This window comes from Rhizophagus irregularis, chromosome 13 (assembly GCF_026210795.1).
Source record: "Rhizophagus irregularis chromosome 13, complete sequence".
NCBI classification, from domain to species: domain Eukaryota; kingdom Fungi; phylum Glomeromycota; class Glomeromycetes; order Glomerales; family Glomeraceae; genus Rhizophagus; species Rhizophagus irregularis.
In genome coordinates this window covers 4567370-4591655 of record NC_089441.1, presented here as the reverse complement: position 1 = coordinate 4591655, position 24286 = coordinate 4567370, and the positions used below count along the sequence as shown (strand labels likewise).

At 27.9% G+C, this 24286-nt stretch overlaps 8 protein-coding genes across 8 annotated transcripts; 5 read left to right on the top strand and 3 right to left on the bottom strand.

Moving 5' to 3' along the window:
• The first annotated feature begins 382 nt into the window (after positions 1 to 382).
• Positions 383 to 1516, top strand: OCT59_005623 (uncharacterized protein). The gene is made up of 2 exons (XM_025322631.2): positions 383 to 592; positions 671 to 1516. The coding sequence occupies exons 1-2, from the start codon at positions 453 to 455 to the stop codon at positions 840 to 842; spliced, it is 312 nt and encodes a 103-aa protein (XP_025165837.1). The 5' UTR covers positions 383 to 452; the 3' UTR covers positions 843 to 1516.
• OCT59_005622 (uncharacterized protein) lies at positions 922 to 2237 on the bottom strand. Its single transcript, XM_066138463.1, has 6 exons — positions 2081 to 2237; positions 1744 to 2005; positions 1620 to 1670; positions 1438 to 1545; positions 1224 to 1360; positions 922 to 1156 (listed from the first exon to the last, which is right to left on the bottom strand). Exons 1-6 carry the CDS (start codon positions 2172 to 2174, stop codon positions 1020 to 1022), a joined length of 789 nt encoding a protein of 262 aa, XP_065997589.1. The 5' UTR covers positions 2175 to 2237; the 3' UTR covers positions 922 to 1019.
• Positions 2238 to 2798: 561 nt separating this feature from the next.
• On the top strand, positions 2799 to 4923 carry OCT59_005621 (uncharacterized protein; the record flags this gene model as incomplete). Its single annotated transcript, XM_025322629.2, has 2 exons — positions 2799 to 3759; positions 3845 to 4923. The coding sequence occupies 2 exons, from the start codon at positions 2799 to 2801 to the stop codon at positions 4921 to 4923; spliced, it is 2040 nt and encodes a 679-aa protein (XP_025165835.1).
• Positions 4924 to 8729: 3806 nt separating this feature from the next.
• On the bottom strand, positions 8730 to 11470 carry OCT59_005620 (uncharacterized protein; the record flags this gene model as incomplete). Its single annotated transcript, XM_025329859.2, has 5 exons — positions 8730 to 9135; positions 9221 to 9547; positions 9642 to 9814; positions 9884 to 10951; positions 11057 to 11470. 5 exons carry the CDS (start codon positions 11468 to 11470, stop codon positions 8730 to 8732), a joined length of 2388 nt encoding a protein of 795 aa, XP_025165834.1.
• A 2072-nt stretch (positions 11471 to 13542) lies between these two features.
• Positions 13543 to 16086, top strand: OCT59_005619 (uncharacterized protein). Its single transcript, XM_025322628.2, has 8 exons — positions 13543 to 13840; positions 13975 to 14086; positions 14175 to 14263; positions 14334 to 14473; positions 14563 to 14784; positions 14867 to 15042; positions 15125 to 15177; positions 15263 to 16086. Exons 1-8 carry the CDS (start codon positions 13594 to 13596, stop codon positions 15685 to 15687), a joined length of 1464 nt encoding a protein of 487 aa, XP_025165833.1. The 5' UTR covers positions 13543 to 13593; the 3' UTR covers positions 15688 to 16086.
• A 396-nt stretch (positions 16087 to 16482) lies between these two features.
• On the top strand, positions 16483 to 17475 carry OCT59_005618 (uncharacterized protein; the record flags this gene model as incomplete). The annotated part of the gene is made up of 2 exons (XM_066138462.1): positions 16483 to 16810; positions 16904 to 17475. The coding sequence occupies 2 exons, from the start codon at positions 16483 to 16485 to the stop codon at positions 17473 to 17475; spliced, it is 900 nt and encodes a 299-aa protein (XP_065997588.1).
• A 417-nt stretch (positions 17476 to 17892) lies between these two features.
• On the top strand, positions 17893 to 19993 carry OCT59_005617 (Malate synthase glyoxysomal). The gene is made up of 4 exons (XM_025322626.2): positions 17893 to 18286; positions 18387 to 18534; positions 18626 to 18796; positions 18875 to 19993. Exons 1-4 carry the CDS (start codon positions 17932 to 17934, stop codon positions 19830 to 19832), a joined length of 1632 nt encoding a protein of 543 aa, XP_025165831.1. The 5' UTR covers positions 17893 to 17931; the 3' UTR covers positions 19833 to 19993.
• OCT59_005616 (uncharacterized protein) lies at positions 19952 to 24093 on the bottom strand (the record flags this gene model as incomplete). The annotated part of the gene is made up of 7 exons (XM_025312041.2): positions 19952 to 22056; positions 22133 to 22562; positions 22642 to 22734; positions 22822 to 22908; positions 23011 to 23184; positions 23252 to 23431; positions 23557 to 24093. The coding sequence occupies 7 exons, from the start codon at positions 24091 to 24093 to the stop codon at positions 20741 to 20743; spliced, it is 2817 nt and encodes a 938-aa protein (XP_025165830.1). The 3' UTR covers positions 19952 to 20740.
• Between the last annotated feature and the right edge of the window lie 193 nt (positions 24094 to 24286).

Genomic DNA, 24286 nt, shown 5'->3' with positions numbered 1-24286 from the left:
TGATAAACTGAAAACGTTTTATATCCGTATAATCTCCGATTTATTACAATTTTCAAAATAAGCGAGTCAAAAAAGGAAATGGAGTGGAATAAAGTAATTCCCGACCTAAAAACGGACAATCTAACAGGATAAATAATTCCGCATTCCGTAAATAAAATGAGTAAAAAAAAAAATTCTTTCCGATATCCAAATTGATATCTCGATCGGTATCTTGAGAAAGTTTACTGTTTAAAAAAGAAGTGATTTACAGAGTTTGATTATCATTATGACCGGAAGCCTCAACGCCATCTTACCTTCGATATTGAATATTATTGTTGATCTATAAACTGTGTTACGAGTCAATGGGAAGAAAAATGCCCCTGATAATTAACCCCTAAAAATCACAATGACTTGTCTAAAAAAAAATTTTCAATAATCGATCTAAATAAAACAAATAAAATTCTAATTGAATAATGGAATCAACACTTGAATTTGTGATCAAACATTGTTCAACTCAATTAGAATTATATCAACGATGTATAGAAAATAATCCAAAGGAACGGTATAATTGTCAAAAGGAAAAAAACGAATTAAGTAAATGTTCCGAAGATAAGTAAGTGCCGTGTTTTTAAAGTGATAAAATAATATAAAATTTATTATATATTTACTTTCATTTTTTTAAAAAATCAAGTAATCCATTACTAAAACAAATTAAAGAACAATGTAATGAAATAATACAAGCATTCGAAAAGTGTTTAAATGAAAATGAGACTAATCCAGAAAAATATTGTATTAGTTTATTAAGAGATTTATATGATTGTACCGAAAACGTTGCTGCTAAAATCAATAAAAAAGGCAAGTGACGATAATTATAGTTAAAGCTACCGGAATGTTGGTATACATATATACATATATATATATATATATGACACAAAGAAATAGGAAATATTCGTTATAATCAACAAATTCAATCAATTTATTTTCTTAAAATATAAAATAAGTGTATTTAATATAAACAGTGAATGCTTACCACATTAGAATTACTTACCTTTTGGATTTTTATAAAATAATAAATCAAATATCCTAGGATTCTCAAACTTACCTGATCTCTCTAGCATATATGCCATTTTTTCATATTCACTTCGTAAAAATAAAGCACTTATCATTTTCCCTGATCCTATTTAGCATAATATGTAATCTATTAAAATTTATATAGATTATAAACATCACTTCTTAAAATCTACCTTTGTTATTACACACAGATTGATTTATATACAGCTTTTTTACGGGAATCTTTTTTTCTCTGCCCCATCGATATTTTCTGCCTGTTATAATCTTTGCCATTGTTCCATTTTTTAATATAATCATAGTTAGAATACTCCTATAAATTTAAATCTGTCATAATAAGCAAATATTACCGTAAATTTAAAAGAAAAGATGTAATTAATTATATATTACCTAGCAGGAATTGCAAACATTGCTGCACCAATTCCAAGTCCTGCAAATAAATATGATGCTACATACATGATTGGTTTGTATTTATCAAGAAATGTGCTGGATTCCTGACTTGTTTTTGAAAATTAAGGTCATAAATCGCATATTAGATAATAAAAATTGATCGATTTTACTTTTTTACTTACACTTCTTTTTTTTTTTGTTGATATCTCCATGACAATTCAGCCAAATTTACCCTGATTCATGAGAAAAAATTTATCAGATACAAAGAATTCTTAAAAGAAAAAAAGAAAAAAAATTTAAAAGTACCAAAATATTAATTGTAAGAAAGCGGCAATATGCCACCACCAAAAGAACTTGTTTGAATCTTCCGGTGCTCTATAAATCACTACATCTCCTCTTTTTAATCGATCATTAAAAGTTTTAACTGATTCTTTGAGTGAAAGTGACGACACACGCTCTTCATTTATCTTGGTAAAATTTGATTTTTTTGTATTAGTGGAAGTAGATGCAAAATCATTTTTTGATGGCTTTGTTTGGTATAATCTTGATATAATTCGTGTATTAAAATCTGCAAATTAAATAAATAAATAAATATAACGCAAATTAAATTGTTGTTATAATAAAAACTTCAAAGAAAGTTTACATTTGATATCGAAATTTTTCATGAAGCATTCCTTAGAATTAATTGTACAAATTGGTCGTTTTGATATAAAATAAATTGGCAGTTTTTTGAACATTTTTTTTTTTTATTTAAAAAAGTTTCTGAATCATAAAAAATTTTTCAGTAACAATTTCATCTCGTGACCGATGTAACTCGGGATCATGTTTCATATTTGGGTAGCTCAAAACCAATTGGGAACAGTTTGTATTAAAAATGGACCTTTTTTTTATGCGCTTATATAAAAACATTCAAGATGGGGGATGAAGTTCATATTGATTCCGACATCTATTCGTTGTACGAATTCCGATTTTAGTGCCGAAGGTTACGAAAGTTATCAAATGACATCTTGAGTAAAATTTATTCGGCGGTTTTCCGTCATGATGATCCAATCCTATCCGGAGAAACGGGCCGAACTTAGAGTCATACAAAGAAGGCTTATTTTTTTCAGTTCAAGTAAAAAAAAAAACTCTATTTTAAACAGTATTTATGACCTCCGCACCGCACGGCACCGCCCGTTAGAATTTTTGTTCTCTCATAATTTTTTTTAGTTTGCGGTTTTTTATATTTCTCATAAAAGAGACTAAAAAAAAAAAAAAGAAAATAGACAAAAACTTCTTTATACATAGACGTGGGCTGGAATACCACGAAATATTTTTTTTTTTTCTTAACAGCCTATAATAATAATAGTAAACCAAAAAATATGCGAGAATATACAAACACAACCACTACTTCTTCCTCACCATTAAACGTGCGTCCGACTATAGCCGACGTCGTAACGGACGTACAACTTTTAAAAGCAGCTGAAATATTACGAGAGAAATCATTTGTGTCAGCTTATTCGCTAGCGAGTATTCTAAATGTTATAAGATACGTGTTAGGCAAGCCCTATTTCCCCGAAAGCGTGTTTGGTAATAAAAAATCAGTTGCGTTTGAGTTCAAAGGACAATCTTGTGTTGTTGAATTCGCGTCTTGTGAAAATAATAAACGTCCTTTTCAAAATGCTTCCTTAGAAGCTGGTAGAAATTCTACTTCCCCTTCTGTACTTTTACAACCTACAATCGCTGACATTCTTAGCGACTCTCAAACTCTTAGACTTATAGAAGTATTAAAAGAAAAAAGTAAAGAATCTCCATTAAAGCTAGCTAGTTTATTATGCATAGTAAAAGCTGTGCTTGATGAGGTGGGATTAAGGGGACTTTTATTCTCGAATAAGATTACGTTTACACACCTTGTTTCTAGTAATAGTGCTAATACTCGCGAATACACCGTTGAATTTGAAGATCAACGTAATCAATTCTTTCCTTCATCTCATTACAATAATGATTATTTAACTAATGGATCTAACAATATGATGAATAATGTTTCTGAAATTCATGTATTCAAACCTCCTTTGACATCTGTCCCTCATCATCATCATCATCCTCCTCATCATCATCATCCTCATCCTCATAATCAACAAGATGAAGATGAAGATATGATGGATGAATTAGAGAAAGATGAAATCGTTGAAGAACCACAGACGGAAACTGAAATTTGGAGACCGCCTGCCACTAAAAGAAAACGTAACAGCGACAGTCCTTCCGATGAAGATCATTGCGTAACACCGAACACGTCATCTAATAAAAGACGTTCAACGGATAAGCATAAAGCTCCTCCATTGAGTAAGTTAATTTTTTTAAAGAAATATAAGATAAGTTAAGATATCTCAAAAAGGCTTTTATTAACGAATCGATCCTTTTCATTTAGGTTGTGAAGCTGTTAAAAAGCTTTTCACGGGAATTACAAAAGTTATGCTTCTCCAAAGACTTGAAGAGTCAAAAGCGTTAATATCCTCCATTAAAGAAAGTTATTCCGGTATTAGGCCTCCAAATAACTCGTCAAATTTATCATCATCCCCGCGTTTGAATCTTTTATGTCACCTCCTCCAATCACCACCTACATCCCGTATTGATGGCATTTCTTCAAAAGTTTTCTCTAATTTAGAGTTGTATAAACTATTTACCACATATAATGCTTACAAAGAAGAAGTTGCACAAAATATTCATTCAGATCAAACAAGTTCTCCTAATAAAAAAAATCATACGTCTTCACCTTCTTCAACAGATCCATCTCCAATCACTTTTCCAACTTATTCTTCATTTATAGATCCAACTGTTACTCTTCATATTAAAGAACAAACGGGTGGTAAAGAAGTCGGAAAACATCGATTGAATTGTGCATGGCGTTTAAGCATATTATGTGAATTATTAGGTAAAGGTGTATTATTGATGACTAAGGAGTTGAGCGGAGCCAAATTGGAAAGAATTTTGGTTGAAGAATTTTCAAAGTTGGTGGATTTCTTGAAAAATCAGGATAATCAAGACTGGGTCGCTGCTGTAAGAGAAAAGATGGAATTAACTGGATTTGATGAAGTTTATGAACCACTGAATGAAGCTGATATCGGAATTAATAATAATAGTAATAATAATAATAATAGTAATAGTGGTGTAAATAATATGGTAGCAACATCTATTGGAGGTCCGATTGGGAATGATGTGATGAAACAAGGACATAGTGACAATGGACATGTGGGAATCCAACAAGTAATTTTTGCAATTGATCAAAATATTTCACATCAAATTTCATCGCAGCAACAGGATAAAAGGATTGCAGTTTCTACGACGGGAGTAGATGATGTGATGAACCATGTCCATCCTTACGGACAACAAAGATATTCAGAGAGTGTTAGTGTTGGTGGTGACCCAACCGCAAAAGACGATGCAATTGCGATTCGACCGCCACCGCAAAGTACACGTCCTCTTTCTTTTAAAGCTCCAAAATATTAAAATTTTAGAGGGAAAACAAGTGAATAACTTTTTTTTTTTTTTGATATTTTATTTTTTCTTAACAATATTGTGAAAAGGCGAAATGGTTCAGCATCTTCAATTTGTATATATTAGTCTTGAATTTTTATTATTACTATTGGGGGTTTGTTTTTTAAAATTTTCTATACATTATATTTTATTAGTTTATTTTTTTTATTCTTACCCTTATACTTATTTTTATTATATTTTATTTTATTTTATTTTTTTTTTTGGTGTTATTTATTATTTTCCTTTATTTTTGCTTGTATTATTTTTTTTTCTTTAAATAAGTATTGTTATGTGTGAAGCAGATGATGATGCTGATTATATGATACTTGTATATTTTTTTCATAAATTTCTTTTTATTAAAAAATGAATTTTGAATTTATAAAGTATTTAATGTAAATTTTGATTTTTTAAAAATGAATTTTATTAATTTTTAATCTACTGCGGATACTGTACTGACAACTAGTATGATACAATGGATAGTCAGGATGTTTGACTTTACTCAATCACTCAATTTAGTATTCGATATAAAAAAGAGATTATAAATAAAGTAATTTATAGAATGAATCACAAAGATAATGGATAAAAAATTTCTATTGTTTTTTAAAAAAAAAGATTTGTTCATTGTACTATTTTTTTATTGTACTTTTATATTGATTTGATTAGATTCGGTTAAAAGTTATAAGCCCTTTCATACAAAATGACATTTTTTTAGACCGGAAATACCGGAAATATTGAAATTTCTTGGCCCCGTTATTGCAGCAATGGCAGAAATAGGTTTTAGAAATCTAATATAGCATATAGTGTAACATTTTATTACTCCGACTCGAAATTTATTATATATATAATCATTACCAAATTTAGGTCAATTGGATAACTTGTATCACTTTTTCTAATTTTGGTCTCTTAGAATAATTTAATGACTTTACCTATTTAGTTAGATTTACCTCGAGGACATTTTTTTTAACTATTGCGTAGCCATTCTGTAATTAGAGAGCGTGTTATACAGAAAAAATTTTTTTTTCGTATAATCAATTAATAAATGGTAAAAATTATATTAAAAGGATTGACATTATATTAGTCTTCTAAATGCATGAGATGTAAAATATGAAAAATCTGATAGTTGTTAAATTTAACATTAGTTATTTTGAAATAGTTAAAGTAATATTAATACATTATTTTTTTTTTATTTTTTATTTATGTTACTGTTTAAAATATAAAAATTTGAATTATGGATATTACATTATATTATAGTGCAAAACCTTTATAATAAAATTTCATTTAGTAATTGGATTTTAATTTTATATTATTAACTTTATTTAAAGGAATTGATTTATAAAATCAGATTATATTAGTATTATGTTATTATTATTAGTTAATTATAATTCTAGTTAATTATAAATCAGAATTTATAAATTATATGAATTATTTTAGTAAAATCTGGCTAAAAAAATATTTAACTGGTATTTAACTGGTATTATAAAATTATATGCAATGACAAGTATTAATGATAAATATAATTTTATATATTAAAAAAAACTGAATTTCTTAAATATTTCTAAAAAAAATAAATAGATAATATAGTGTGATCTATAAATAATTTTCTTTTTATTAAGTATAAAAAAAATTTTATTATATAACCATTTTTTATTTTTAATAATTTTTATAAAATTAAACAACTATTTTATAAACTTTAATTTTAGCAAAGTTTTCATAATTCTGATTAAAATTACTATAATGCAAGTCAATATAAATTTTTAAATAATGATTTTTTAATATTTATTTTTATTTTATTTATTATTAATTTAATTTACTAAAAAATTTTAAAAAAGAAAAAATTTATCTTTCATTCACAGCAAGTCTTCTGAATTTAATATAATATTCCTATAATATATAGCAAATTATATTGATTATATTACTTAAAGTATTGTAATAGTATATTTTACAAAAAAATGCATTTAAGTTAAATTTTACAGTAAAAACCCTTTGTTATTCTAAATAAACTTGCAAAGTAAACAAAAATAATATTAATTATTTTGTTAATTATTTTAAAAATGCATTTTAAATTATATATAATCATTATAATTTATCACACATTAGAGTTAAATACCAAAATATTTTAACTATGGCAAATGTTAAAACTTTTTAACTAAAATTTCAAATCAAATTTTGAAATTTTGACATCAATTTTGGATTTTCAGCAATAGTTTAAAATTTTGACAAATTTGAAATTTAGGATTTTAACAATTATTATATTCTAAGAACTGAAATACTTTTACTATACAGTTGATAAATTTGGAATTTAATTTTAAGTTTCAATGAAATTTCAGTAATAGTTTATAATTTTGGCAATAATTTGGAATTTTAGCAATCATTTGAAATTTAATAATAGTAAATTTAATAGTTTTGAAATTTTAGTAATTTAATTCTAATTATTATTAAAATTTTTGGCATTCAATTTTATCATATATTATAAAAATGCAAATATATATAAATGTATTTTTACAAAAAATGTATTTAAATTTTATATCAAAAATCCTTTATCATTCTAAATAAACTTGCAAAGTAAATAAAAATACATATAAAAATTTTTAATTTTAATTAGAGGAAAATTTTTCTTATAATAAATAAAAATGACAAATAGGATTTTTAATAATAAAACTTTTTAAGTTTTCAGATTAATTAACAAAATGAAAATCATAAGAATGTAATACATTGTAATAAATAAATTTAACTTTTAATTAATCCTAAACTAACTCTAATTCTAATCCCTAATTCTAATAAATATTAGGAGAAGGAAATTTTCCTTTTAGTTAAATGTAGTTATTTTCTATATATATAATTTTAAAGATATAAATATATTTATTGAAGTTTATTTTTTGAAAGAAAAAATTTTGTAAAAAATAATATAATTGGCATAATTTATCACATATTATTATAGAAATATAATATAATTAGTATACTTGTTACATATTATAAGAATACTTTAATATATAAAAATGATGTTATACCAATTATTTACCAATTATTTCCAAAAAGAAATAATATAATTTTTGATAAAAGAATTTTTTTTTTAAATAAAACTTAATATAAGTTTTGTATAACTATAATTTATAAGTAATTTTGCCTACTTAATAAATTTACTTAATACTTCAATTTAAGAAAAATTATAAATACTATTTTTGACATTTTTAACAATTTATAACTTGGAAGGGAGGTAAAGAATATTAAATTTCATTCAGAATGAAGAATAAATTTGCCTTTAAAAAAAATATTTTATAAAACTATTATATTAATTAATTTTAAAATAAAATTACTATAAAAATTTACATTTTTAAGTTTAAATTTTTAGTATTAAATCTATTAATTTTATTAATTTAAATAACTTTATATAGAATTTGAATATTAATTTTCATTAAAATTAAATGTTATTAGAAAATAAAATCTGGTATAAAGTTTATTTGTTATGTAAAAATATAATTAAAATCTATATAACTATTAATTTTTTACATTAATTTTAAAAATTAAAAATATAATGTTTTATATTATATATTTTTTAAAAAATTTTTTTATACTATATATATTCTTACTAGTAATTGAAATCTAATTTCATAATAAAATGTAATTGAATGTGACAGTTTGAAAACAATTTTTTACTTAATATCATATTTGCTAATTTGCATATGATCAATTTAAATTAAATCTCAAGTCAATTGGCATTTAAACTTTTATACGAATTTTAAAATCCTTACAATTCTTATTAAAACATATAAATTATTTATCTAATCAGTAAACAATCTAAACAATAAAAACATACAACTACCAATAAATCTGAAAACAGATAATCCAGTCATAGACCAAAACACAGCTAGCATGTAATAATTGTAACGTTCTTGTGAAGACAAGGGTATAATATTTAGTGATTCATCTCCATTTATAATTCCAATAGCTAAAATAGCATTAGAAAAAAGCCAGAAAAATACAATGCGTGTACGAAAAGATTTATATTTATCAGGTTTCAATTGACGTTTAACTTCTGTATGACGCATTAATTTGATTTTTGCTTCTTCATACGCCGTGTTAATATCCTCTTGTTCAACTGAAATCTCTAATTCAACTTCTCCTTTTTCTGTGGTTTTTATCACACCCAAATCATGTTCCATTGAAGTGTCGTCTCTAGTACCCCAACTATCATGATATATAAGTGTAATTGTTATCATTAATATTATTATTTTCTTTAAATAAAGAAAACCCGACATCAAAAAATAATTACCTAACATCGTGTATATTACAGAAGGCATAAACATGCAATACGTTAATATAGAACGGAATTAACAACAAATATTGCACTGAACTTGATAACAAATGCCATGGTTCAAGGAACAAGAGACTGGCTATAATGTATATTCCATAAGTTGAAGCAATAGAAAGAAAAATATTCCAAAGGGTTGTTTTTGTGTTAATAAAGCTATTTATGCTAAAATGTTTTCCTATTATCTCTTGAGAAACTCCTTTGTAAGTAATCCAGCCAGTTGCCAGCAATAAATATATCATAAGTCCCGCGTAGAATGTTATTGAAAAAATATATGTCCATCTTGAACTGTAATAATTAAAGTGTAATTGATTGTTAAATTAAATAATACGGTACACATTATTAAAAAAAAAAGATATAATAAAAAAAAATAAATAAATACTCTCGAGGTCGATTACCCATAGCAAGGAGAAGTTGGACAAGTAGTATTGTCAAATAAACGTATTGTAATATTCCGAATATAGTTTTACCAGTTTTTACATCCCAATGACCTTCAGCGACATCAGGTTGCGTGAGTGATTTACTAAGAATATAAAAAGTCAAAAAGAAATTACCCTAAAGATAAACTATAAATGTTAATAAAATATTGCGAAATGAATAATAATAGTTTTAATATAAAATTACCAAAGCAAACCAAGAAAAAATTAGACTGATAGCTTGATAAACCATTTCAATATGTAAAAATATCTTACGAAGAAAGTTGTGATTACTCCTCCAAATGGAAAAAGTATGACAAATAGCATAAACACCAGTAAAGAAAGATCCATTCAACCAACGTCGTCTTTGTGAAATAAATTCGTGAATGGTGTCAGGTACATCAGTTTCAGCATAAGAAGATTTTACATAATGCAATACCCAAGAATTATTACGTTTTACCACTAATTCAAAACAAAGAATACGATCCTCAGCGAGATACATATTTGCAGTGAAAATATCGGCATCACGACCTCGTTGGAATTCGCCCAAAAAATAAGAAGCCAATGGACCTTTTCCATTATGATCATTTTGTAAAGCGGTGTAGCGATAAGCGGAAAAAGCACCAGGTAATACAGTTATGTATCCAAAGATGGATTCGAGGGGTTTATCCAAAATATTTGACATTTTATATTCATAGTTTTGAGCAGCTACTATGGGATTCATCAAATTTACACTACCTTTACCTTTCATAGCAACGATTTCACCACAAGCTCCCGCTATGTTTACATTGAGATCAAAAGCTTTCCACAAGTGATAAATGGAATTACTACCAGGTTTGGTGCCAGCATCAAGAAGGACACAAACGTTTGGATTAAGTATAGGACCAAAAGCGTTAAAGAACCAACGATGAGAATTAATCTTTTTCGCTTGCTTCTCTTTAAGACAGAAGATCACTTGAATTGGAACGATTCCTTCATCAGCATCCTTTACTTGAATCTCAGGATTAATTGAAATTTGGGTTGTATATTCATAAATATGAGCAGTAACATCTTTGTCATTAACTTTATTTTTGGCTATACCGTCCTGATAGACGCCGATAACAGCCAAATAAGCCAAAACATGTTGATCGATCTCTTTTCGACCATCAGATATTATACATACTACGACTTTTTTCCATCCATCTTTACCCCATATACGTGATCGATCACGAGAACAAAGATGAACTATGTTTTTTACAACACTATGAAATGTACGAGCGAAAAGAACTTCATTTTCCTATACACAAATAAAAAAAAATTGACTGAAACAGCATACATTCATTTTTTGCGTACCAAGAACAGTGGCGCAGCATTTATGCTGGATCTCATTATGGATACTTACGTTATACATAGTAATCGCAATGAACAATTCGGTTTGCCTACTTTTTTCATAAAGTACTTGACGAAGTGTGTATTTATTTTCTCGAAAGTTGTCAGGGTCACAAGTACAAGCAGTATATCTCATATGAGTGAATTCTTTGTCATCTTGTTCAGGAACAATCGATAAGAGTTTTGAAGGCACAGGACATTCTATAACAAAATTTCCTTCCAAGAGTTTTACACGTTTAGTCCTTTTGTAATGATTTTGCTTATAAATATCTTGCTCAGCTGCAAATTGAATTTCTTGGTTAGGGTTAAAAAAATGTGCGCTTGGTAATGCTGGCGGATAACTTTGAATTCGTTGCGGTTGTTCTTGTATTGGATAACCGCCATATTGTTGTTTCGGAGGAGGATAAAAGCTTTGATAGTCAGACATTAATTACAATCCAAAGGTGGAGGACGTTTAATACTTGTTTAAAAAAATTCTCAAGGGTTGCTTTTTATTTCTCTTTAATTTCTTTAATTTCCTTAATTATATAAATTATTCATTACTAGCGGATTCAATTATATCAAAAATACGATAATCATTAATTATCTTTCATTACACGCTGTAAGAGCGGAGAGATAAACGGAAAAGCGAATTTAAAGTCCTTTTATAACTTAGACGATTACATATCACTGCATTAATTATCACGCTTTAACAACAACTCGTATGACTTTCATATGTATAAGAAATATGCATTAGCGTGACAAATAGGTTTCACAGTAACAATAACTGTAAATGAAAAACTTTCTCAGTGCGTTTTTATATACTAAAACAAATAATATTTTGGTCAGATGAGACGATCAACTTTTTTATTTGGCTTAAAATGGAATTTTGATAAAGTACATTGTAATTTCCCATTTAAAATAATTTCCTAATGGGTAATTTCATTTATGAAAAATATGAAAATCCTTTCTTTTTTTTTTTATCCGAATTTTTCTGATGTTATAAACCTGATAGATTAGCAGTATACTTGTGACTTTTTAGAAAAAATGCTACGGTTGAATAATATAATTGCCTTTGTTGTTTGATTTTGAACTAGTTTTTCGCCTAGGCTTCGGGAATATTATCATCTTTTAGGGATACTTCCTCCGTTGATATCGTTGATATAAATTTATCATTTCATATTGAAATAGAAAACATAAAATCAATTTACTTAATAAGTATTTTCATTTTAAAGTATTATGATTAATGAGAAAAATCGAGCTAAAGAAAGATTTAAGAATATTTTGTTAGAATAAGTTGTTGATGTTAATGGAAAAAGAAACCATTCAAAGGAGATAATATCAAGAATAAACAGAGTTAATAGAAATTCCTGCGATGAAAACTCTAAAACTAACGTGAAAAGATTTATAATTTACAAGAGAAATCTGCAAGGTGGAGCAAATGAATAAAGTTAACCGATGAACTAGACCAGCTTCAAACCGAGTTAGTTCTTTCGCTTCGTCTCAGTGAGAAGTCGAAAGATTAAAAAGCGGAAGCCCACTAATGAGATTGGTGGTGGTTATTACAACAAGCCAAATTAATCAGCAAGCGAATTATTGACCACCTATTGATGAAGGAGCGAAGGGTTATGTCGCTGATGATTTTGCCAGTTTATATTTTCATTAGAAAAAGCAACTCTAAAGGAAAAAAATCAATTGGTAAAGTGAAAACCCAATAAGTCAACGACTTTCAAAGTAAAAGGTTTAAAAGATTGGGAAATGCTCCAAAGATTAATTTACAAAGCTTGTTCTTTCAAGTAAGAGTGTTCAGTATGTCTGGAAAATGGGTACTGTAACTCGGGAAGTTTGTGCGACCACTGAAGAATGTGATTTGTAGATCTTAATTCTGGCCGGAATCAACGTAATTTCAGTTAACGAGATATTTCAGCATTTCCTAGTTAACTAGCAGAATGCAGGAAGTAAGTTATTGATTTTAATATTCAATATTTATATTATATTATGTAATATTTATAATTTAAACCAGCTAAATTTTTATTTAATACTGTATATCTTTTATTACATCTGCAAAAACAATTATATAATCTTTTGTATTTGGATTTTGAGATTATTCCATCAAATGAATTAAAAATGTTTCATGAACTGATGGACAATCAAACAAATCCTCATAACGTGAAAATGTAACATTAATTTCTATTTCAGAGGATTCTTTGGGCAATTAACCAGCTGGGGTAATTGTCATAACCATATGAGCTCATTACACAAGACAATTGATCATATGATCAATTATCAGGATATTACAAAACGGATCATCCGAAATTCTATATTTAAAAACCACTTAAACTTAATTGTCACAAATCCGCCAATATGAATGATAAGGGATTTCTCCAACCTCACAGAACCACCCTTATCCTAACTTATTTTAATAACCTTGTATAGTAAATAAAATATTTCCTATAATTCTATAATTAAATTGTAGATCCTTTTTAATTAACTGCGAAAAGCAAAAAAAAAGGGGGCAATTTTTTTTGTTCTTTTCTTGAAGCTTTTAAAGAAGAAAAAAATTAAATTGTAATGTTCGGTATACTTGCACCACATCTTAAAGAATTTACAGATGATCTTAGTGATGAAATTAAATATCAAAAAATTAAACATGGTGTAAAAGATGTTAAAGAATTCTTAGAAAAACTTGCTAATAGAGGAAAAGTTGATCCTTTAAGTAATGATTTTGCTAAATATCTTGATGAAAATGATAAATTAAAATATTTGAGATACGAATTTACTATCCCTAAAGCTCGTGATATTGTTAGTGATGGTGTTGGTAAGTTATAAAAATGGAAATGGCTGTCTTTAAACGCTCTTTCAAGTTGTTCATTTAATTAAATTAATGGAATTGTAGTTTAAAATAAGTTTAACCAAAATTTTTTGAATTTTTATTTAATTCCCTTATTAAAGAGGCATTGAGTCCTGAGGATGATTCAGTTTATTTTTGTGGTAATTCACTTGGATTAATGCCAAGACGTACAAGAGACTTGGTTAATCAAGAACTTGACGTATGGGCTTCATCGTATATATCAGTTTTTATATGTTGTATTATAAATTTTAATCTTTGTTTTAAAAGATTTATTAAATTTCGTTTTTTAAAACGTTTAAAGAGGTGTTGTTGGTCATTTTAAGCATAAACATAAACGACCATGGATATCCATTGAAGATAATGTCATAGATAAAATGGCAGAGATTGTTGGTAATTAAATTATTTATTCTTCTCATAAATTTTTATACATGATGATATAATTTAAATTATGTATCTTTAGGTGCTAAACCTATTGAGGTTGCTGTTATGAATACTCTTACTTCGAATTTACATTTACTTATGGCATCATTTTATACACCAACTACAAAAAAGAACCGAAAAAAGATTTTAATTGAGCCAATGGCTTTTCCATCGGATCTTGTTAGTATTCGTATATATATATATTATTTTATATATGAATATTTTTTTTAAAAAAATAGAAAAATTAAATTTTACATTGATATTTTAAGTACGCTGTGGAATCTCAAATTAGATTTCATGGATTAGATCCTGCTAAAGAGTTGATCAAAGTGACACCACCTGAAGGAGAAAACGTTGTTCCACTTGATAATATTCTCAAGATTATTGAAAAAGAAGGTCATACTATTTCTTTGGTATTATTTAGTGGAGTTCATTATTATACCGGACAATTCTTTAAAATTAAAAAGATCACTGAAGCTGCTCAAAAGAAGGTCTGTATTAAACTCCTGGAATGTTTAAAAAGTTTTTTTTATTGTAAATCGTACTCAACTTTTTTTCATATAATCTTCGTAGGGATGCATTGTAGGACTCGATTTATCTCATGCCGTTGGTAATGTTGTCCTTAAACTTCATAAATGGGGAGTTGATTTTGCAGCGTGGTGTTCTTACAAGTATTTGAATTCTGGGCCTGGCGGTATTGCTGGTATATTTCTCCACGAAAGACATGCTAATGATTTCAATCGTCCAAGGTACATATCAACTATATACAAAATTATTTATAATTACACACATTGAAACTTGTATCTGAACAGTGTATGTACTTCATTACAGATTTGCAGGATGGTGGGGATCGGACAGAGGGACAAGATTTCAAGTGGATCAACGTAAGTAATGGAGGAACAATTTGGCTCAATTTATTTATTTTGATACTTTGTATTAATTTGAAGTCCTTTTCTTTTTTTTACGAAGAATTTAAACCAATTCCTGGAGCAGGAGGTTTTCAAGTATCTAATCCGTCAGTATTGAATATGGTATCGTTAATTGCAAGTTTAGAACTATTTTCTAAAACAAGTATGGTACATTTACGTGCAAAATCCATTTTATTAACTGGATACTTAGAATATCTATTGGATAAGCAGGTAAATGGATTAGGATTTAAAATAATTTCGCCCCGTGATCCGCATCAGAGAGGGTGTCAACTTTCATTAAAATTTCTTGATAAGAATGTACGAGATAAAGTTTCTAGAGAACTAATGAGTTATGGGATAGTCATTGATGAACGTGATGATACTATTAGAGTTGCACCAACTCCTATGTATAATAATTTTTCCGAAGTATTTAAATTTGTTAAAGCTCTTAAAATTATCATGAGTGATTTAGGTATTAAAAAGTAGTATTTATAATATTTATGGTTTGTGTAGATTATTTAGTTTAAATTTATGTAGTTCACAAGTTAGATTAAATTGTTCTTGGAAATGTATATTAAATAATTCTTTATTGCCTAAATAAATGTGAATCTCTGATTAATCGAATTTAAATTTTCAGATTTATTTTTAATAAAAAATTAGGATATCTAGTTAAAAGAGACTCCCAAAGAAAAAAACACTAAATTATCATAATTGGTAGATTAGGTAACAAAATTAAGAGAATTTAGTGGTTAGATTTCTTTGATTGTAAATATTATAGTAGGTACTATGTATTAAATTCGATTAATACACAAACCGGAGGAGTTATATCGAGTATAATAACCCTTTTTAGGTTAATTCAATCCTAACGAATATTTAATTTGTTAAACCCAGGATAATCAGCAAAGCATATCGTAATTACTGTATGTACTTCTGAATTTTTCATTTCAAAATGAATAACAATTTAGTAATAATTATGTAAATGGGTATAAAGACAGCCGAGTTCTTTGAATTTGATTTGATGCGGTAAATTTGTTTTTCCAGATTATCGGCGGCTCAGTTTATTTTTTTTCATCATCCAATAAAAATGCGACACGAAAAAATAGTTAAAATGATTGTAAACAAATTTTTGGTTTTTTATTTCCGCTCATAACAGTTTCGAAATTTAGTATGTGTTGTTATTTCTTTCATCTCTCAAATTTGAAATTTGAAAATATTTAAATAAAATTTTAGTTATTTATTTATTTATTTGTTTTATTTTTTTGAAAAAAAAAACGAATCACAATGACATTATTTAAGATCGGAATTAGTGTTATAGGAATATATGCGTGTTTCTTAACATGGGGAGTATTACAAGAAAGAATATCAACAACACCATACGGGGAAAAAAAAGATGGTAGATTTCGATATTTCATATTTTTGAATATGATACAATCATTATTAGCATCAACAGTAGCATTTTCTTGTTTAACAATTACTGGAAAAACCATAATAGAAAATATTAATTTATCATTAATTAAGAGTTTGATTCAAGTTGCATTTGTTGGTACGATTGGACCACCTTTTGGATATGAAAGTTTAAAACACATAGATTATCCAACAATTATTCTAGGTAAATCATGTAAATTGGTACCAGTTATGATGATGAATGTAATATTATATAGAAAGAAATTTCCATTTTATAAATATATTGTGGTCTTTTTAGTTACGGTTGGAGTAAGCGCTTTCATGTTATTACAACCTATAAGTGAAAAAAAGAAGACAATGGCATCAAATTCATTATACGGTATAATGTTATTATCAACGAATTTGTTAATTGATGGTATAACAAATTCTACTCAAGATCAAATTTTTCATAAATTCAAAATAACGGGATTACAAATGATGTTTTTTATGAATTTATTTAGTGGAGCATTTACATTCTCTTATTTATTACTTAACTATCCTGAACTGAATAATGCAATTGAATTCTGCGGTAAATATCCCGAAGTAATTAAAGATATTTTATTGTTTTCTCTTTGTGGAGCAGTAGGACAATGTTTTATTTTTTTCACCTTACAAAATTTTGGTTCATTGGTTGTAGTCACTATAACTGTAACTAGAAAATTGTTTACCATGTTAATATCAATATTCTGGTTCGATCATCATTTGAGCATTGGACAATGGTTTGCCGTTGCATTGGTATTTTCGGGTATTGGATTAGAATCTTACATTAAAAAATTAGATAATAGTAAAAATAAATTAGATAAAATTCATGATAGTGAAAAGAAAAAATAAGAGGGAAGATGAGTCATCCATGATTGTGATTATCTTATATTTAGAAATATAAAGTTAGATTAGATTTAATAGTTAATAATAATAAAATAAATCTCATACTTTGGCGCGAAATTTTTTTTTTTTAATTATTCAAAAAAAAAATTTTTATAATTATAATTGTTTTTAATTGTTTTGAGCCACAGTTTTGATCACGTTACTCAATAATTATTTGTAATATTATAAATAATACAATATAGCGCTTCTAAATAAGTTAAGCGTTAATATTAGAGTTTTCTCACTGTTACTTAATTCGTGTTAACTGCATTTATTTTACGTTCGTTATTAACGTTATGAGTATGACAAGATTATTTACGTGTCCGAAATTTTCCGAAAGCATAATCTTAAATTTTTTTTCAAATCGATTGTTTTCACAACGTTTTTTTTTGTTTTAATTTTAAATTTTCTTATTCTAAAGATATGTCTTATAAGTCTGTTCCCGGTGTTACTGTTCTCGCACCTGTGAGTGAAGCTCAAGCTGAAATAATTAATGCAGAAGCTTTGGAGTTCCTTGCAAAACTTCATAGAGCTTTTAATTCTACTAGGAAGTCATTACTTCAACGTCGAATTCTTCGTCAGCAAGAATTAGACCGTGGTGTTCTTCCTGATTTTTTACCACAAACTGCTCATATTAGAGAGGATGATACCTGGCGTGGTGCTTATCCTGCTCCTGGTCTAGTCGATAGACGCGTTGAAATTACTGGACCAGTTGATAGAAAGATGGTTATTAATGCTTTAAATAGTAACGCTTACACTTATATGGCCGATTTTGAGGGTAAATCTTTTACAAGATAGTTTTTTATTGATTATTAACCAATTAAAAATAATATCTCATACAAATGATCTGTTAATTTGATTTTGCCAATCATTTATAGATTCCAATGCTCCCACATGGGAGAATAATATTGATGGACAATTAAACTTGCGTGATGCCATCCGAAGAACAATTACTTATACTAACCCCGGAAACAATAAAAATTATTCGTTACGTGCTGATGGTAAAATTGCTACATTGATTGTTCGGTAAAATTATTTTCGAATTATCTACAAATGTAAAGTGTAATATTTAAATTTTAATAATAAATTTTTTTTTTTTAAAAAAAAAAATTGATAGTCCCCGTGGATGGCATTTGGAGGAAAAGCATATATTAATTGATGGTGAACCTGCTTCCGCATCAATTTTTGATTTTGCTTTGTATTTCTTTCACAATGCCAAAAAATCTATTGAAGTGGGTATCGGACCTTATTTCTATTTGCCAAAAATGGAATCTCACTTAGAAGCGAGGTAAATAAGACCAAAGATCATGATGTTCATAAATATATGTACAAATTATTTAATTCCTTTTTTTTTTTATATTTGAAGACTTTGGAATGACATATTTTGCGTTGCCCAAGATCTTATTGGCCTTCCTCGTGGTACTATTCGTGCTACCGTTTTGATAGAAACCATCCTTGCCGCATTTGAGATGGATGAAATTATTTATGAACTTCGTGAACATTCATCTGGTCTTAATTGTGGACGGTGGGATTATATCTTTTCTTTAATCAAAAAATTCCGTAGCAACCCTAACTTTACACTTCCAGATCGTAGCGATGTAACCATGACTGTTCCATTTATGGATGCATATGTTCGATTATTAATTAAAACATGTCATAGACGTGGTGTACATGCTATGGGAGGAATGGCTGCCCAAATTCCAATTAAGAATGATCCAAAGGCAAATCAGGTTGCATTAGATAAAGTTCGAGCTGATAAATTACGTGAAGTAAAAGCTGGACATGATGGTACTTGGGTTGCACATCCAGATCTTGTAACGATTGCTTTGGAAGTTTTTAATGAAAATTTAAAAACTCCAAATCAAATTTTTGTACGTCGTGAAGATGTTAATATTAGTGCTTTGGATTTATTGAATACAAATGTACCAGGAAGTATTACCGAAAATGGAATTCGTAGTAATATTTCAGTTGGATTAACTTATATTGAATCATGGTTACGTGGACTTGGTTGTGTACCAATCCATAATCTTATGGAAGATGCGGCAACAGCAGAAATTTCACGTTCACAATTATGGCAATGGGCTCATCATGGTTCTCGTACTTCTGATGGTAAAAATGTTACAGGAGAATATTTACTTAAATTACTTAATGAAGAAGTTGCAAAATTAGAGAAACAATTAGGTCCACAACGTTTTGGTGCAAGTAAATATCCATTAGCTAAAAGATATTTAGCTAGTCAAATTACCGGAAAAGATTATTCAGATTTTATTACTACTTTATTATATGATGAGATTACAAGTATTCAAAATAAGGCTAGGCTTTAATATATCATTCTATTGTTTTAGTTGGTTGAATGTATTGTCAATATTTTATTCATGTAATTATTTTATTTTATATAGCTTTTTGTATTAAAATTATGTAACTGCAAATATATCAATTTTTTAGGAATAAAATATATAATTTGTTTATTGTTTATATTAATATATTTCACTATCTAAAAAAAAATTTATAAATATAAGTACATTTATCTCTTTTTTTTGGTCTTTTAAAAAGAAAAATAAAATAAAATAAAATATATAAAAATTACAAATAAAGAAAATATGTACTGTGCTTTTTTTTACTGTATAATAAAACTATGCAATTGAGCGAATTTCTCAAATAAAAATAATAAAATATATTTTTTAATTTATTTAATTTATTACAAAAAAAATTTTTTTTGGTTATGAACAATAAAAATATGTATATATATTATGTTATGTGTATATATAATTGATAAATGATTTCTTAAAATGCCTAAATGATGAATTTCCCAAATTTTTTATATTTCAACATATTGAAATAAATAGTTTTTTTTTTAAAAAAAAAGGAAAGGAAAGTAATGTGAAATAAATGAATTAAAATTAAGATTTTGAATATAAGGAGGAAAAGAGGATGTCATTTTTTTTTCTTTTGTTGAATAATATTGTTATAAGAATAGACTATAAATAAACACCAAAAAAGGAAATAATAAAAAATTTAGGAACTCTTGAAGCTCATTTCAGGCGATCATTATCTTAATTCTATTAGTCCAAACATATATTATTCCCTATTAGGTAACCACCATCTCTGAGTTTTCTTAAAGTCTTTGGGTTAACTTTCTTTTCATTTCTTACAGCTTATAAACAATTTTATAATATCCTAAATAACATATTCCCCATAAATAAATAAATATATATATATATATATATATTTTTTAGCTAACATAAAGATTAACAAAATTTCCTCCAGCAGCTAGCCTGCCTTCAAAAGCCATTAAAACATCTTCATCGGAATTGATTGTGATATGATCACCATCTTCATCTTGATACTTAATACGTAGAGGAATACTTTCGTCGCGTTGAGTAGTACATAAACGTATCTTTCGTTCAACACGATCACATAATTCTTTATATTCAATGTTTTGAGGAACAACAATTACAAAAATATCTTCAGCATAATTTACTTTGATTTTCATTGTAGTTGAAAAGTTGGACCTTGAATATTGATGACCATTTGCTAAACCGTTAGGCGGTGATGACAAACCATTACCTGTATTTGATGTTTGTGATGAAGTACTTGATCCACTATGTCGTTGATGTGTTTCTGATGATTGAATTCCATTATTTCTTTGGACATTGTCATTAGTAGGAAGAGATTCCAACTCTTCCCATTGTTCTTTAATTGATTGAATATTTGGACTACTTGCCGACCGTAAACGATTATAATTCGATGCTGATGTTTGTTGTAATGCTGGTGAAGATCCATTATTAATTTGATAGGTTTGACCAGTAGTCGCACGTTGCGGTGGTTGAACTTCTACGTAATCATCATCATTTCCCATCATAAATCTGGTAATTGTATCTGTAAGAGGCTCGATACTTTGTCTTTGCCATGTACCCTTTAAGTTGGAATGACTAGCACTACTACGGACAGATTGAGCTGGAGAAACTGGATAAGACGGCGGAGGAGAATTGGGAAAATAGCTTGCATTTTCTCCTTGATGTATGGAATTGGATGGACTAGTAGGAGTTCCATTACGCGATAAGGATGATATATTCGTAAGAGATCGATGTTGAGGTGGGACACTAGGGACGCTTGGTGGTAATGGAGGAGACCAGTTATAAGGTGGTGGAGCATCTTCAGTTCGTGGTCTATTTCTTCCATTATAGCCAGTTTTAGGATATTGTCCATAAGGCAGTGATCGACTTTTGACTTTATTATCTTCCCAATCGTCTTCCAATTCTTCTTCTTCATAATCATCCTCATCCTCATCCTCATCAATAAACGAAGCAGCATCATCGTCGCGACGAGAATATACGTCAAGATTCTGTAAAGATGCCAATTGAGTATTAGAAACCTGAGTACGTTTAGTAACAGGTTTCACCGACTCATCTTTATGTCGGTTTTTGAAATCCGCGAGCAGTTTTTCTAATGTGGATTGCCATTGATTAAGTTGTTCTTCATTACGACACTTAAGTGAGAAAGATTCCATTTCTGTATCTCCTCTCCAGAATACTTTCAAAGACCATACTGATGAAAAAAAAAAAAATGTAAATAATTTTATACCATAAAAATTTTCATATTTAAACAAATTAATGCGACTTACATCCAGCCCGACTATTGTTTACAACAGCCGTTATATTATGTATAAAAATTCTTCCTTTAAGTTGTAAACTGGCTCTTTTTTGCTTTCTGTTAGAACCCTTAATCAGTGGACTAGGTTTGCTTTGAGGTTTTTTAGTATTAGTCTCTTTACAACAAAGCAGGATTTTTTCAAATAAATACACATGATATTCTCGCTCAGAATCTTCCTTTGACATAATAAACACATCTTCGAGTAATAAGTTGCCAAATTGAGAAATTTTATGCCCCTTCCAGTCTTCAACTCTACGTTCTAGATCTTTTACAACAGCTTCATTTTCTTGTTTTCGTCGTGTTTCATTAACTCGATCAGCCACACGTTTAATAGCTTTAAGACCTCGTTCAATTTCATCATAATAAGGTGTTTCATCCTTATCAGAATATTTTAATAATTCCTAGAATTGATCATGTACAAATTTATAAATAAACTTTATATAGCAAAATTATTTTTAATATACTTATATGGTCATTTACCTGTAATAATAATGGATATTTACAAATGCGCTGAATGGGCTTAATTAATAATGATGGTAATACGTACGTTGGTTCAACTATGTTAGCCAATTTCTAAATTGATAAAAAAAATCATTAATTAAATATTTAAATTTTTTTTTTTTAAAAAAAGAAAAAATGAAACCGAAATATAATTTATACCTGCAAATTGGGTGTTTCTTGGATGACTAATTCTGACGCAGACTGATAATTTGCACAGAATGGTTCGTATACGGCAAAGTTTTCCTCCTAAATATGATTATTATTATAACAAAATTTTACTATTTAGTATTAAAATTGAAAAATAAAAAAAAAAATAAATAACTTTAATTCTTATAGCTAATGGACAACCATTTGCACAAAAAGATTTCCAAATCTTTGTTCTGCTGGTGGTTGACTGGCAATGGCTTCTACACCGATAAGGAAACGACGTTGAAAATCTACAAGTTGGTTAAGGTTTGCGAAAAGCAAATGAATAGTATCCGCGCTAACAATTTCTTGAATTTGAAGTTCACGTGCAAAATGCTAGAAAAAAAAATTTTTTTTTAACATAAATAAGAATAAATTGTTTTTATATGCTAAATTATTTTACCTGTAAAACTTCCATATCTTGCACATATTTTCTTTCGGTTTCCAATAATTCATGCACAACCTTAGCACGATTATCAGTGGGTTTCATGGGATCTGAGTTTCGTAAAAGTTGTCTGCGAGACAATTCGAGAAAACCTTTTTCTTCAATTTTGTCAGTAACAAGTTTGACCGTGTCAATTACCTACAAAAATTTATAGTCAAAAAGAATTTAGAGAACAATTAAGCTATAATAATTTTTAAAATTAAATTATAACCATAAGAGTAAAAACTATTCCCCTCAGATAATAAATTAAATTAATAACATACTTTGACGAAGCCATTCGTATCATCCTTATACAACTGTGAAATTGTAAACATTTGCCCTGGTTCTAACTTCAATTCTTCTCGACAGCCCATCAAAAAGTGAAATACATTCTTTTGACTGGTTTTGATTTCACTAGTACCAGGTTTTGTTTCCTCTATTATCGCTTCTTTTTGAGGTTTTAAAGCATTGAAAAGCACGCAGAGTGGATGTCCTAAACGAAAGGTTTGCCATAAGAGAGTAACAGGATCATTACGAATTATATTATTTGGACCATTTTCTGTAGTGGGAGTACCCACTATTGAAGAATTATTTGGCATATTGTTCTGTCCTTGAATCAAATATTTTTCAAACCCTTCCACACAATAAAGTCGTTCTAATAAATCTAAACATAACGGATACAATGATTGTGATGCTTGTGCAGGTCGATTGAGAGCATTTGAACTCGTTGGTTTTGGTGATTCTATTGAAGAAATGGAAAGACTGCCGAAACTAGGAATGGTTCCTAAACTTGGTGTACGTTTAAGTCCGCTTTTATTCATATTTAATTTGAAGTTTCGTGATCAAATTTTTCGTTTTTTAATGAACAAGGTTAAATGTATTTTTTTGTTGAGTAGAGGCGTGTAAATAATAGGTTTTTACTTGTCCTAAATATTAAAATTTTGTTTATTCCTAAAGTCTTTTTAAAACCTTTTTGGGAGTAACTAAGTTGAACAATGATGACGATGATGGTAG